This window comes from Strongylocentrotus purpuratus, unplaced genomic scaffold (genome assembly GCF_000002235.5).
Source record: "Strongylocentrotus purpuratus isolate Spur 01 unplaced genomic scaffold, Spur_5.0 spur5_scaffold_14, whole genome shotgun sequence".
In the NCBI taxonomy this organism is placed as follows: domain Eukaryota; kingdom Metazoa; phylum Echinodermata; class Echinoidea; order Camarodonta; family Strongylocentrotidae; genus Strongylocentrotus; species Strongylocentrotus purpuratus.
In genome coordinates this window covers 12,432,011-12,448,204 of record NW_022145599.1, presented here as the reverse complement: position 1 = coordinate 12,448,204, position 16,194 = coordinate 12,432,011, and the positions used below count along the sequence as shown (strand labels likewise).

Genomic DNA, 16,194 nt, shown 5'->3' with positions numbered 1-16,194 from the left:
TGAATAACCAGCTAAGGTTTGCATGAACATAACGGCGGAATTACATCCTTAAAGGGGTAAAATAAAGAATTATTAAAGGGGGGGGGGGGAGGACAGCATCAGTGATTGGCAGGGAACGACTGAGTAACAGGGGACATGTTTTAGAGACGTCAACCTTCTCGCGGCCAACATTCAGTTTCTATCTACAATTCTTTTGACTTGGTATCCATTGGACCTTTCCTTTCTTCACATATTCAGATCCGCGCTAGGATGCCGTGCTCATCACAAAGAGCAGCGTTTTATTGGTTTATTTGTAATGACAATACAAAGGGCATTTCAACTTGTCTATCGAAATACCAAGACTTACAACATACATGTTTGTCTTTTCCTTTATTCCATCCTTAGTTCTTTGCTCTCATTCTATTGCCAAATCTTGCATGTGTAAAAACAATCTTTGAAATAACAAATTTTGATTCTTTTTTTTTGTTTTAACTCAAAAATATTGAAAATCACTGGTTTTCCACATTTTTCAATATTGTGAAGAAAACCAGCAATTACCTCCGTACACATCTATCAAATTCTACCAATAAAACACTAACAACTCTCTCGTACAAAAAAGGGGGCGGGGGAAAGAAGAAAAATTCCTTCTTTCAAGCATCCCCTGTATTCACAACTCCAATGTCCAATGCACTACAAGGTCAGAGGTTATGACCTTTGACCTCTTGTTCTCTTTCGGGCTCGGAATGACGTCTGACATCTCAAACATATCCTAGTGTCATCATCTCACTGCCAAACCTAGCAAAATAAAAGACAAGAAACAAAGTAAAAAATCAATAACAATTTTTATGAAAGAGATAGATTGTCTGCTAAGAGCGTGAAGTCTGTAAAACAACAAATTCAAAAGAGCTATTAGATAATGTCGTAATGGTTCTCAACAAACGCTACAAAATTATTAAAAGAATATGAAGAAAACAATGCCAAATTGTTTGCATCGCACTGGATGCGTTTGGGAATATTCAGTCATTTAGTCATATGTTACATCTCTATTACAATTGTTTCACCTTTTCTTTACATTATTCCAATAAAATTTATTTTTGCACAATGCTATTCTGGAAAGCATCTCAGAAAACCATCACACAAGTTTAACCATATTTGTGGCATTGATATGGATGTCTCAAAATTGGTAAAATGGTAAGTTGGTGAAATTAGAATTCTCATTCAAGATTAATGCAGGACATTAACAAAAGATACAAATTCCAATCATTGGGTTTAATACAAACAAATCTTTCAGGTGGCTAAGAGCAATCTACACAATGTACATAAACACAAACACAACTACAGTGAAATGATATATGTAAATATGTACGGTACTCTACATGAAGATAACTACCAAGGTCCACAATATATTTCTCTCCCCCCTCCCCCTAAAAAAAAGTATAAAATCAACATTAGCACTAGCTCATGTGTGGACCATATGAAATAATTGAGTAAAATCATCACTTTAGATCGTGATCAACATTTCTCATTTCCTATTCCAAAATTCTGCTAAAACTGGGCATTTTCAAATAATGTACATCTTGAAAATGCATGCATATTCCTGTAGACTTTTTTTTGCTTGCAATTGCTTAATATGTAATACAAAGCTGTCACACCTGAATGTGCAGTGGGCTCACCCAACTATTGACCCATTTTTATCTGTGTCTTAATGTTTTAAATAAAAATATTCCTCCAGCCTTTTTAAATCAAAATATCAGACAGATAAGGGAATCTTTAGTCTCTAAACACCCCCAATATAGTCCCAGGTCTAAACAGCATGCATGAACAAGATGAAAACATTCAAATGTACACGGTTTCTACTCCACCTTTACTGAGCTGTCAACGGCTCCTGAAAACAAGCGCCCTCTCGAGACGGCCAGACAGGCCACGCTACCCTGATGTCTGATCAGCGTCTGGGTGCAGATCATATTCTCCATGTTCCATACCTGAAATTGGATTTAACAAATATTATTGGTAAAAGATTATTGAATACTTGAGTCCTTGAGCAAGGCATGTTATCTACATTGCCCTCTCTTCACCCAGGAGTTAAAGGGGAAGTCCACCCTGAAATTAAGTTAGTTTTAATAGGAGTAGAAAAATGAGAGAAACAAGTCAGTGAAAGTTTGAGCAAATTCCGATTAAAAATAAGGAAGTTAGGATTTTTGAAGTTGTGATCAATCAAACACAAATTGGCAACTCTATGACGTATCATGCGAGCTCAACTTCCATTTGCTCAGTACTAAAAAAATCTAAAATTTTCATTTTCCCTCAAGAAAAATTTCAACCATACATGCACCCTAAATATAATAATTGCAAATATGTTTCTATACTCCCCCTGCAAGGAACAAATATATATTCCGTCATCAATAACGAAGAAAACATGATTTTATGGAATATTATGCACAAAGCAAATGAAGGAGAGCTCGTATAATAAGTCACAGAGTTGCCAATTTGTATTTGATTGATCACAACTTCAATAATTCATAACTTTCTTATTTTCATTCAGAATTTGCTCAAACTTTCACTCACCTGATTTTCTTATTATTCTGCCTCTATCGAAACAAACTTATTTTGGGGTGGACTTTCCCTTTAAATGGGTGCCCTATAGGATGCAAAAGTTAATGTGATTGGATTAGTGTGTGAGCACCCGTTAAAAGGTGTTTGGCTGGAATGTTCCTTCAGTGGAGTGGAGAGTGTGTGCTGTTAAGTGCAGGATTATAAGTGAATCACATGAGACCAATGTAATAATCATACTGTAAAAGATTTGCTTGTTCCCTCAGTGGAGTGGAGAGTGTGTGCTGTTAAGTGCAGGATTATAACTGAAGCACATGAGACCAATGTACATGTAATAATCATACTGTAAAAGATTTGCTTGCATAAATGATAAAGCGCTTTTGATACACGTAACAGTCATTAAACATACTGTACATTTTCAAAGGGTGACTTAGGGAAGAGTTGGGTTCCAAACTTGTATGCTCCTCTATCAAAACAGTGTATGTGCAACAATAATGATGGAACATGTTATCAGTTACAACTGCCATAGATCTTTGACAATGTCATGCCCTCTGAAATTTCTGGAGAGCAGTAGTTATGGCGAACATTGTGACTTGTTACTGAGAATAATTGTCATGAAACATGGTCTACAGATGATTTATTTCCACCCAACAGCTCATCTACGATCATTACTTACCCTTAATGACCTATCATATGAAGCACTGAAGACCTTAGTCATGCCCGGTGCACTGATGACGGCTAGAGCATAGACGGTACCAACGTGTCCAGTTAGGGTCTCTACTTGGGTGTATTCATTCTTATCCCATACCTTCATGTAAAAAAAAACATCAGAAAAGAAAAGACGGAAGAGTGAGTCACAGAATATCTCAAGATTAGGATGATACATTGCACATACAAATATCGCATGATCACCTTTTTCATTGTATGACATACATATATATGTCAGGTTTTTATACATGTATTGTCTAGTGACAATTGTTCTGCTGTTGATTTCTAACACTACTCTCAACTTGACCCTGGACTATTTGAATTCTAAACCTTACCTAAGATTGCAACTTAAGCTATAATTCTACAACATTGACGTAGCAAAGACTGGAGTGAATGTTAGATCACCCCGATTTCACTTAAAGTTCATTATACAAGTTTAAAACAATTATAAAGATACCTTCCCCCTTTACTAAACAAAGAAGTCTTTCTGATAGTCGCTTGACCTCCAGCATCAGCCTTACATAATTCCGTCTGGTTATTTGATCTTATCAAGAAAGATTTCAAACTGACAATAGCCAAAGCTCTATTTAGCCCTGACCCATTCATAAACCTAATTAAACATGACAATAACCTATCCAGTAGACAATAGCAAGAGAAATTGTCCACACAAGTTTAAAACAACATCTTGACTTTAAAGGTCATCATGTGATCTAAAAAGCATTAAAATTGATGTAGTATATCAAAATGTCAAAATCAATGAAATCATAAGTGTCATGCACAGACTTTCAAGGAGCAAATTATCAGAGCTTACAAGTTTTTTCCCCACCAGCCAAATGGGGCTATCAAGTTATTATTGCACTAAAAATATGCCCAATTGTTTGAGTCTAACATTTAAAGAAAAAAAAATCCATATTTTGGCTAATACGATATTCAGTGCTTTGTCACACATGCTCTAAGGGATCGGGTAGGTTACTTTGTAATCCTTGGCACATTCAGTATAGCGGCATATTTTTAAAGATTGTCTTGACTCACGTGTATGCAGTTCTCGTACGTTCCAGCGATGATGTGATGGTTGGTGATAGCGATGGAGTAAACACTGCCCCCACTTGTCTGCAGACTGTGTACAATCTCAAGCGTGTTCAGATCCCATACCTACAACGAATGATACAGCGGAGAGAAAATGTGTAATTACGAATGTAGTATAACTCTAGCAAAGCTAATGTCTTCTCCGCTTTACAAAGACTTGCGACTACTGGTAAACTACAACATACATAAAGAAAAAATTACATGATTTTATCTATCAACAAGTAATATGGAATGTTCTGAAGTTTATTCACTATTGAAAACTCAATGTAAGAGCTAGGTGGGCATACATGCTTTAATTTCATTTTGCATAACGTCAACACCCTTGTAGCTCTTAACAGTCTATATTCATCTAATCTATACATGTATGTTCAAATGTGCATAGAAGAATTAAAGAATTAGTACACTGAAGTTTAAGGTGGTTTGTACATTTATTCATTGGACAAAGTCCTGGCTTTTCTTTGCAAGAATTTGTCCTCACCTTAATTGTCTGATAGGAGCCACTGTATAGATAGTTGCCGTTAGCGACCAGCGCCCTGACCCAGTGGTTGAGTCCGGTGAGCTCCCTCTTGAGTTGATGCGTGTGCAGGTCCCAGACCTTGATCACCTTCAGCGAGCCGCTGAAGAGCATGTTGTTTGCTGCCACCAACGTGCAGACAGGGTTCTCATGAGCGTTGATGGTCTTCTCGACTTCCAGGGCATCAATGTTCCAAACCTAAATCAGAAACAAAGATGTTTATGGTATTACAATGAATATTACTCCCATTTTTTGCTCAAGTTATTTCCATATCCACCTCTGGTATGACTGTTTATGTGCATACAAGTATGTGATGCGGCATTACACATCAAAGAAAAGATAGGACTTATATGTTCAGGCCAGCCTGTTGCATAAAAATTTACCACTGATGATAACTTTGTCATCAATATTAACTACCATGGCAACATTCCTCGACAGCCAATGCAATGGGGCACTGAATTACAAGTGATACGTCCTTAGCGTATTTTCACTGCTTTTGAGGGTGATAGTATTTCCTGCTGTTCTTCCTTCTCTCTCTATCTCTCCCTCTCTGCTTTGGTCTCAATTGATGCACGTTTCTCTCTCTCTCTCTCTCTCTCTCTCTCTTTCTTTCTCTCTCTCTCCCCTCCATCTCTCTCTCTCTCTCTCTCTCTCTTTAACATTATTTTATTAACATACCTACGTTAGACCTCTGACATGAATTCAAACTAAATTCAAATAAACAGCTACCATTTAAAAAAAAAACATAATGACTTAAATCCTGAAATAATTTGAACTTACCATAATGGTACAATCTGCAGATCCACTGTACAGACGGTTTCTGTTAATGTAAGGAAAGAAAAATCAAAGTGGAAATTTGGGTAAGCTTGCAAAGTTATTATGAAATGTAATTTTCTTAAAAGTTTCGAAGTTGTACTGATTTTACATTTATAGCATCACTTTTAGTTGGTAATCACATCATTTGGAAAACCTTTCTAAACTTCTACTGGTTATTACTGGTACTCTTTTTTCTTCATTGAAGCTGATAATACATGGGTCCTAGCATCAATAAATTGTCCTCATATCGAAATACTTCCACAAGCACAGTCAAATTAAACTGAATTATGACACACACCCATTTTATTCACCTCTATGAGGTACTGTAAGAAAAGATAGGACCAGGGGGGTGTTTCACAAAGACTAAGATCGACTTTAAATTGGACTTAACTATAGCAGGTCGTTCATGCCACTGTTTTCTCTCATCATATACTGGCATCGGTCTCTCGAGGGACTTACAAATCATGGTCACATATCTACAGAATTGAAGGGGAAAAATGTTATCTAAAGATCATAATTTAGAGACCAATGGTGAGAGCAACCAGTGGCATGAATGGCCTGCCATAGTCACGTCCAACTTAAAGTCGATCTTAGTCCTTGTGAAAAACTACCCAAGACAGGTGTATTCTCTGACAATCCCAAAACCGTAGTAAGGACATACCCATGGGTGCATAGAGCCAGGACGATGCCGTTGTGACCCTCCAGCGTCTTCTGACACGTGTAGTTGGTGCAGGTATCCCAGGCCTTGATGGTCTTGTCCGAGGAACCACTGAAGAGGAGGTCTCCGAAGACACAGAGACACCAGACGGGACCCTGGTGTCCTACGAAGGTTCCCTTGCACTTGTACACCTGCTGTGGGTCATAGGCTGCAGGAGAGGGAGAGAAAAAGGGAAGGACCATGGTTAAGGATGGCTTGCCATTTACATCTAGAAGGAGGAGGCCCGATAGCTCAGTTGGTAGAGCAGTGGTCTCGTAATCCGGTGACCGGGGTTCGAAACCAAGTTGATGCGCCAGTGCTTTTTGCCGAGACATTAATCCTCATTTAATACCAGGTCCTTCAGAGAGGCCATAAAGCCGTCGGCTGTCTGGTTGCTTACTGCATTTATGCTTTCTTAGCAGTCAGGTAAAATAACCACCACCACATCTAGGATCTAGCCCCAATCTTAATTTGCTGAAATATGACTGTGGGAATAAATTGTGAATATACATGTACAGTATAAACATGTATGTTTCTTAATAGCAGTCAGGTAAAATAACCACCATTAAACCAAACCAAACCTCGGGCCTCTGATGCAGCTACATGTACATGTACATGTATTTTGGTAGCAGTGGTTTGCAGAACCTGGTAGATATTGATCAAGCCACAGCAATACAAAATGTAAACCCACACTGTTGACAGAACAGTCTTATATATACTCCTCTAACTGTTCAGTAGTTTTTTCCTCCAATTTTAAGAAAAATTCAATTTTCATATGAATCAATCTGGATATAATACATTTTTCTGCTTCAGACATCGATAGGGTGTACGAGAATTCAAGAGTAAGTCAGTACACAATTTTCTTTTATTAACATTTCTCAACATGATGACCCGTTACCTGAGGTTACTGACCTTGCAACCTCACATACCATCGATGATGTCATGCACTCACATTCACCGCATCAATCAGCAGGCCCATTTTATGATACCTTCCTCTTTCAAGCGCAAACCGCACACACATACCTGCACGGCACCCTCCACACGCTTTTCAAATGCACCGACCTAATACTTCCTTACTAACAGGAGGCCGAGTGTTTGTGTTTCAAACATTTGATACTCAGAAGGGGAAACCATGCGAGTTTGCGAGAGGACGTAATGAATTAGACGCTGGAAGAGTCAACGGTTGGTCTGTGGTGGTATACAAGGGGAATGCCCCGTGCTTGAGAGCGTAACGCCAGGGGGGTTATCGTGGGGTGTGTGATGTGGAAGACTGAAACGTATCGGGGGGTCATGAAGGCTACCGAACTATCACGGCAGGATCTATAAACAGTCGAGGTGTTTGATCGTAGGAGGAAAAGCTAGCGGAGGAGGAAGCTGGTTGGACTGAGATAATAAAACATTGTAACCTCTTTAAATGACATAGAGGAGTAGCTTATTTGTAATAGAGATAAATATCCCTAGATATATTCAAAGGAGAAGATAAATATCAATAAAAAATTTACACATTTATTCACATTATACCAGTATAAATCTCCTATTTCTTAGTATCACAACAATTCATACCTGTAGTGTGTACAAACAAGAACCTTGCAATTATATTTCTCCAAACAAATCTCTCTCTTGTTTGAAATCTAAATCTTAAGATTGCATGATGTAGGAGCCGGGGAAGTGGGAAAACAATTATTCACTTTGTAAATAGCTCTAAAGGTTGATACATTAAAGAAAAATGAAACGCACGTACAGTCCAGTGTCCACTTATGGACTGTATTTACCTACAACAGTAAAAAACTGAAAATTGTTAATAAACCCACTCAATTACAACAGGCAGACAAAAACTTTGCACAATATTCAATGATCTGTCATACGGCCAGGGTGATATAGTGGCTCATTCACACACAAAAAGGGAAAACCTCTGAGTTTCATTTGCTTAATTCTGTAGATGAATTGCAAGGAAGGATGAAAAAAAAAGTTTTATTTCTCTTTCTTTCTACATTCTCATGTAGAAAAAGTAGAATATGCGTGTTATAAGATAAAGAAATGTGACACTTACAGTGCACAGTACGTATTTCACTTTCGTCATTATAAAAAAAATTGAAAGAAATAAAACGGTTTATCTCATACTGTGTGAATGAACAACCCTCGGAGTGAAAGACTTAGACTTCATGTAAAGGAAAAGGAATCATGCTTCATGGCAAAGAGCCAATAGCATTCACCTAATAGGAAAGCCTCAACATTCACACATGGTTGCAAACCTAAGTAATAAAGTCATCAACCCATTACAAATATTAATTTTTTCTGACACACTTAAGACCTATCCTTTTCGTTGCCGGCTATTGACTGGAAACAGAAACTAATCCCTAAAATCAATATTTTCATTACCATCCAGCGGAAATCGACCCAGCGCTGACTTGAAGACTGTATGGGTATCAAGTAACGTGGGAGATTTGCCCCGCAAATCCCCTTTTCAAAAATAATTTAGATTTCTCGAACGGAACGTGTTTGTGAAGTTTTGAACTAGCGGTAAATCCCATTTAATCCTCTGTCCCTGACGTTCCCCCGCACGTAACGTACGCATCATGGTGATGTCATTCCACTTTTGCTCATTCTGTTTATTGACCCCTGAAATCAGCAGTGACATGTTTATTTCACCTCTATGGCTTTTCATAGATGAACCAAAGAAACAAGACAGAATATGAAACACTTTCAATAGCTCTCAAAAGTTTCATGTTTCACGAAACCAGTTTCAGAAGAAGTCATGTTCCCCTTATTATAATACCTATCTTGGGTAAGAAAAAGGCAAAACACTCCAACTAACCATCTATGATCTATTGAGATTTTTAAAAAACATTGTCTTGTCCCTTTCTTGTCCCTGTTGGCATCCCCCTTTTTCTTTCCCCTATTTTGTAGTTCCTTTTGTAGTTACGGATTAGTTAATATAATTACTCTTTATTCCTAAGTATCATTTGAGGTGTTCACACTTGTACAAGCATTGGTTTTAGTGGACCCCTCTGTTTCCAACATGTATTTCTTACATTTGTTTTAAATGCTTATAATTGATTTGTAATGTTTTGTTGGAAACATGAATAAATTGAAATTGAAATTGAATTGAAAGCCATACACAAGAAATCATCACTAAAACTGTAACAATTCAAAATTTAATAAATTTAATATAATCTCTCCCCCCCCCCCTCTCTCTCTCTCTCTTCTCTCTCTCTCTCTCTCTCTCTCTAGAGATAATATTTTTCACTTATAGATATTCTGATTATAAAGCCACAAATCATTGTACAAGATTTTAAAGACCAAACTCATCAGGAAAAACTTTTAACCTGTCCTGACAGTGGTTAACTACTAAAGAGTCACAACATATAGTCTTGTTTCACAATGCTATCATATTTTCCCGCAATCATCCTTAATCACCCTAACTCTACACACACATTGGTCACAGCAGGAAATCGGTCTCAATCATACTACGGACATAAAAGTTGCATACATCTCAAAATATATTTTCAATTCTTACACCAGAGCAATTAAAATTACACGGTTTCTAAAAACAGATGCTCATTTAAAGGAAAATATTAATTTCTAACAATTTATGTGGTCTACTTTAATTGTTGAACATGTCTTCAGCTGATATCAGAGAAGCTAAAGTTACATGATTTTCTGAAAATAAGTGCTCATTTTACATAAAGATATATAGATGAAAACAAAGTATTTTTCATTTCATGTACCCATGGAGAACTTGACCTCGCGAGGAAACCTCAGTCTGATACCACAAGGACTATAAATCATTATTAGCGGTGTAACACTAAACTACATGTAAGGCAACATTGACGAGCCCAGTGGAGTCTTTTCCTAATTAAATAACTCTGTTTTGTCTGATGCAGTCATTTCTTCTTAGAAAAAGAAATTATCACTGAGTAGTCAGTCTTAGCATGCAGGAAATGGATTATAATGAGATTCTACATGTGCCAATCAACAAAGTCTTGAATCCTTCGCATGATCGAGCTATGCACTAAAAAAATGAACATTCAATGTGATATTTCTCCCATAAAATTTGGCACATCAGAGCAAACCATTGATACAATGTTTCAAAATGCATTTCGAGTACTATTGAATGAGGATATATCTCTATTTAATCTCCAAGAAAAAGTGTTAATTTTCAATACTGTGATTGACCTTTGACATGCTGCTTTTCTAAAGTCTTTGTATTATAGTAAAGAACATAAATCAATAAATCAAATCAAATCAAATCAAATAATGAAGCTCATGCATGGACAGGCATACATTTACATATATAGCTAGTGTTGGTCAGTTCACGTCTCGTTTGTGAAAATGTGCTCTGATTATGAGCGATTTCCAAACACAAACGCAAATTTCCTGTTCCTCACTTTTGAGAAATTTAATCATCCCTCCTTGATGAGTACATAGTGACCAATCTCTGGACTAGTTTTGGGGAATGACCACAGGAAGACTTAGAGTGACCTGCTGGTTGGTGTGTGGGAAACTTAATCAGCAAACAATTAATTTAAAGTGTTGAAAACAAAGCCCACTTTAATGGCTGCTCCTACAACTTGATATAACACTTGCATATTGTGGAAACTCATTGCCCTCCCCATCCATAACTTATGTAAACCGTACAAGAACTTTCATAACTTGTACAGAAAGGTCACGGCAGAATTAGAATCTAGATATTGAAAAAATAAAAAATCTGACTAATATGTATGTCAAGTTCTGTTTTAACAGATGTATGTGTTCTTTTGAATTTCATGTCCATCAAAATCATCCAAACTAGCTGAAGTGAATTACTACATCATCCTATCAATTGATTTATATGTCCCTGAGATTCAATGAAATTCTTATTTTTAATTCTACGAGTTGAACATTTATCAGCTTATAAATTGAATTTGTCTGGGTGTACATGAAAACAGGACGCATCAAGTGAGTCAGCAACTTTAGCTGTCAAAACGCACAGCTTTCATAAAGCGCAATCACCCTTTCTAACGCCTCATAATTCAACACTGCCACTCTTAATCATTGGAGGTGTGACCATATGGCCAAGAGTACGAGATATAATCTCATGATTTGATTGGTCGTTAAATTGGATAATAAGAATCTGATTCTTGACTTTAAAGTGTGCCAATGGGCGCATGTGATGGCAATTTGGGGGAATTTGTCAACATCTTTTTTGAGGGGGCAGGCTGGTGTTTCCAATTTCATCTTGTCAAGAATGAACTGTCAAACTTTAATGCATCTTGACTCTTGAGACACACCTTGTCCAGTCTGACCAGTAAAGGTCCATCTTGAAGAATATTTGTGTTCCTCAAGGCACTGTTATGTCACCTCATCACACACTTTCGCATAATGCTTCCATTGTGTCGAAATGAGATAATCAAATGAGGCATGATTAATGAAAGCTAAATGTAGAAACAATATTTCAAGGGTCTGGTTAAGATTGCTATATTCTCTTCCTCTATCCATCCATCTTTCTCTTTCTCTCTCACCCTCTTGCCTCCACCCCTATCTGCCTCTTTCAGCCTCTCTTTCCTTCTTTTCTTTCTTTCTATCAAGGAACGTGTTACCTAATCTTGGTTAATGCCCGGTGTCCTTGGGTCTCAATTAGATTGGGAAAGGTGTGGGCGTGCCCCTCTGTCGTAGTTTGCTGAATCTGGGGATCAATTGTCCAGGGGCTTGGACCCTAAGCTTGCTGTCTATCTTGATAAACGCCAGGTACGGAGAGGTAGATCGGGAGGAGTTATTTTATCTTTTCATGCAGTCTGAGAATTATATTTTCTAATCCTTCCCCTCTTCTTCCTCTTCTTCCTCTTCTCCCTCTTCTCCTTTGTCCTCTTCTTTTTTTTCAGGTGGGGGGGCTTTGTAAAAACCAATAAGTACTAGAAGAGTACCGGTACTTTTTTTTTTTTTTTTACATCTTCCACAGCAACGATAATACGCCAACGGCGGTCTGTACTTAAGTGGAAGAAGAAGAAGAATTTATAAACCTATATAACATCTATTGCACGCCAGAAGGGCATTTCAATTGATAATCAATTTACATAGTGTTAACGCCCTTCTGGCTATCAGCACATCACAATATGGAGTTGAACATTATCAGACTATCTTTAAATCCATATGGAGGGGAGAGTAGAATTAATGACATTCTATTTTTTTTCTCCAAACTTTAAAAAAAAATCTATCCATGTTAAAACAACCAGCAGCAACAACAACAACAAATTAACTGTGAGGAGAAAATCGATAATCAATAAAGATTTCTCAGTCAATGCCCTCGGCATTGTTCATGCACATGGATGTTCAAACATGTGTACTGTAAAATTGAGTGACAAATTGAAATCAAAGGCAACTAATGTTGAGATTTGGCAAGAGTAAGGGAAATAAAATGAAACCCATATCAGTTTACATTTGATTTGATTGGAAAGCCCTAAAACAAGAAGCTAATGCCAAGAGCAATTTCACATATGAGGATGGAATGACGGATCCTAACATAAGTGTTGTGTTATCATCAGTCGCTTGTTCCAAATTTTAAACCATGTTAAGTTGTTTTAGGTGAAACCCCTTTAATACTTGATATTCAGCACATGTTTGTGGGGGCATTGAACACTATCAAAGGGAGGAAATATCTAATTTCAACAAAAATAGTCAATGATAATAAAAACAAAACTAAAAGAATAAAATGTTGCACATTGCTTTTGTTATTTCCTATTGTGAACTCATAAATGTAGGTCAGATATTGTAGGTCATTGAAAAAGTTTCTTATTTTTGCTTGTAATGGAATGGATTTTGAATAGAAGTGAACATTTCAAGGTTAAGAGGGTGTTTCTATCTCCTCCCAGCCTGAAATATATTTCAAGTATAAAATTGCTTTGAAAGGTCTAATGAACTTCATGTTGTAAAAATACATTTGAAGCATAGACTGTCCAAAAAGTCTTTCCAAAAAAGTAGAATTCTGTTATGCTTTAGATATCAATTCAGTCTCCGGAATGTCCTTATTCACTGTATTTTAGGGTTACAGTCAGATATCTTGCCTGGAAGAATAATGAGAACTGCTATCATATCTAAATGTTGGGACAGGTACAGTATTTGGGGTCATTCACACAACAAGACAAAGTTAGTTATACTGCCTGCAATGGAATAGATCTAGAATGGATGTGAACATCTCAAGGGTATGAGGGCGTTTCTCGGTCCTCCCAGTCTGAAATATATTACTCCTAGCAGCACTTGACTTTAATACATCGGAATATGTATGTCTCTCAAGGGGCTTTCTGAAAATATAACATCATGTCAATATTTCTTTTCTAGCAAATTCCCCATTCCTTTTAATTTGGCGGCCAACGTCTACAGTGCTTACTTGCATAGGTTGAGTGGAGTACTAATAGGCATTATAATTACATCTCAACATTGGAACGGAAATTTGGGGTCATTCACACAACAAAACAAAATTAGTTATACTGCCTGTAATGGAATAGATCTATAATAGATGTGAACACATCAAGGGTGTGAGGGTGCTTTCTCTCTCCTCCCAGCCAGGATGAAATATATTTTCTTGGTTTAGAAATAAGTTGAAATAAAAGGTATGTCTTCTACACATTACAAAATAGAAAATGACTTAAAAACCGCCCCCCCCCCCCGAAAAAATTGCTTTAGATACCATTCTATGCCAGAATATTATTTCCCCCCCCCCCCCTATTCAGATGATTAATAATAACTGGGAATTACCGTCATAAGTCCTGCAAGCCAAACCTACAACAAAGTTCTCATACATGAACACAACACAACATGAACTGTTTTCAGGTTGATTTCCCCCTTGTGTCCATGTGATAGAGATAATAGCTGCCCACATCATAAGCGTCCACATGATTAGGGATAATGGCTGCCCGTGTCCATCGTCACGTTTCTCTGATTGCGCAGATATTGCATGGGTGTGGCGCTTTTTAATGTAGATCCCGTCCATGGGAAACATTTCATTTACATCAGATTACAGGTACATGAACACATCAGCCATTAAATCATTTTTTTTTCTCTCTCACAGATTTAAATGCTCATTTAAATTCATTTCTTTTTAATATGTCTGGATTATGGGTGTAACCGTGAGGGAAGTTATGCTATTTTGGTGGCGAAAAACATGCCTAATTTCTTATAAAATGTATATTTCATAAAATCAGCTAATCACATGAGGAAAATCAAATAGCAGTCGATGAAGGCCTTACAAGACATGAATTTTGAAACAATGTTTAATATCATTTGTCCTACAGGTGTTTTTGTGAGACGAGTTTCAATTTTCATCCTCTTTCTTCAAACTTCAGCCAAATTTTTGCATGATGATAAGTAAAAATGATCATAATCAATGAATCTAGCTTTTCATAAAATCATTTCTCCACAGTCAACTGAACACTACCTAGATCTATGAACAGCTTTGAATAATTGATCACATGGTCTATTTGGAGCCCTAAAGGTCATTTACTCATATCCTTCAACATAGGGTCAATGCCCTTCTGTCTCTGAACATATGATATGCCCACATCACTTCCGTTCCTAGCTTAACCGATTGACTGCCATGAGAAGGTTGACTATGTGAGCTTACAGATTGGCTTAATCTTGTGAGACTCAGGGGGTTAAAACTTAAGGTTTTTTTTTTATCTATTAAAGGTACAGGTAGGGGTATAAATAAACAAACAGGAGAGTTTGATCTCTCTAAATGAATGAATAAATGAATGAATGAATGAATAATCCTTCTTTTTTTTAAAGAAATTAAAACCAGCAGAAATTGAAATAAATCTTTATCAAACTGTCCTTTAAAAGTCATCAAAATATTCACAATCTGAACCTAATGAACAGATACTGACGAACAAGCCATTTTTCTACCTTTAAGAACAATGGTCTCAAAATACACAAATCAGGCTTCAAAAATATTAATCACTTCCTATTAAAGTAAATGAAACTTTGAACTTGTGGAAAATCATTTCACATTTCTCTACTACAGACCTCCTTCTCACAGATTAATAATCTTCAATAACAAAAGCTGCACTCTTTATCATTTAGAAAATTATGGTGTCAAAAAACTACCAACTTTGAGAGCAAGCTATATAAGGAGCACATAGACTAGTCTTACCTCCAGCCGCTCCTGAGTTGAGCCTGGCGTTAATGACGGCCAGCTCTCTGTTGACCATTGTGTAGTTTCTCTCGTGGTCGATGACCTCCTCCGAGATCGACCTCTGGTTCTCGTCCAGGTCGACTGTGGATGAAGAATAGGAAAGTGAATCATGAAGGTTTAACCCAATTGATCTTCATAAAACACATACATATATTTTCACTGGGATTCATTTACTCAGGTTTAGCATGAACCCATCACCTTTCATTGTCTAGAACTCTTTACAGTATTTTTTTCAAGATGTAGAGAGGTTATAAAAATACATACCTATATGTCAGGCAAGGTTGTTACTTTCAATTGTGTCACACCATTGGTATAAAACATACAGAACAAAAATGTGAGCCCTTTTACAAAACACATGTATATAGTTCCATTATATATTTTACATATATGATGTCTACTGAGCAAATTGTTAATTTGAGCTGTACAATCGAGGACTAGAGAAGAAACTATTATAAACGATACATCCATTATTTGCTCCTACATAAATAAAGTCTTTACAAAGGTGAAGATAACAGGACATCTAGTAAACTTACCAATCGTCTTCTCCACTCGGTTGATATTTTCGTCCATGTAGTCTGTAGGGGGTGATATAAGAAGACGAAACATAAATTGGCGTGATTCATCCAAGGGAAGAGGAAAGTTTAGAAAGCTGTCATTTTTCACAATTACAATAAATGT

At 36.9% G+C, this 16,194-nt stretch overlaps 1 protein-coding gene across 3 annotated transcripts in view; it reads right to left on the bottom strand.

Moving 5' to 3' along the window:
- Positions 1-224: 224 nt before the first annotated feature.
- The window catches only part of LOC575835 (E3 ubiquitin-protein ligase TRAF7), an 81,006-nt gene continuing 65,036 nt past the window's right edge, over positions 225-16,194 (bottom strand). For all 3 annotated transcript variants that reach the window (XM_011683493.2, XM_011683495.2, XM_011683496.2), the window contains 9 exons: positions 16,050-16,091; positions 15,475-15,597; positions 6,315-6,519; positions 5,618-5,657; positions 4,802-5,035; positions 4,270-4,389; positions 3,206-3,337; positions 1,842-1,961; positions 225-774 (listed from right to left, as the gene is read on the bottom strand). In XM_011683493.2, coding sequence (XP_011681795.1) covers positions 763-774; positions 1,842-1,961; positions 3,206-3,337; positions 4,270-4,389; positions 4,802-5,035; positions 5,618-5,657; positions 6,315-6,519; positions 15,475-15,597; positions 16,050-16,091 — 1,028 coding nt within the window. In that variant the 3' untranslated portion in view covers positions 225-762. The remainder of the gene's footprint in view (positions 775-1,841; positions 1,962-3,205; positions 3,338-4,269; positions 4,390-4,801; positions 5,036-5,617; positions 5,658-6,314; positions 6,520-15,474; positions 15,598-16,049; positions 16,092-16,194) is intronic.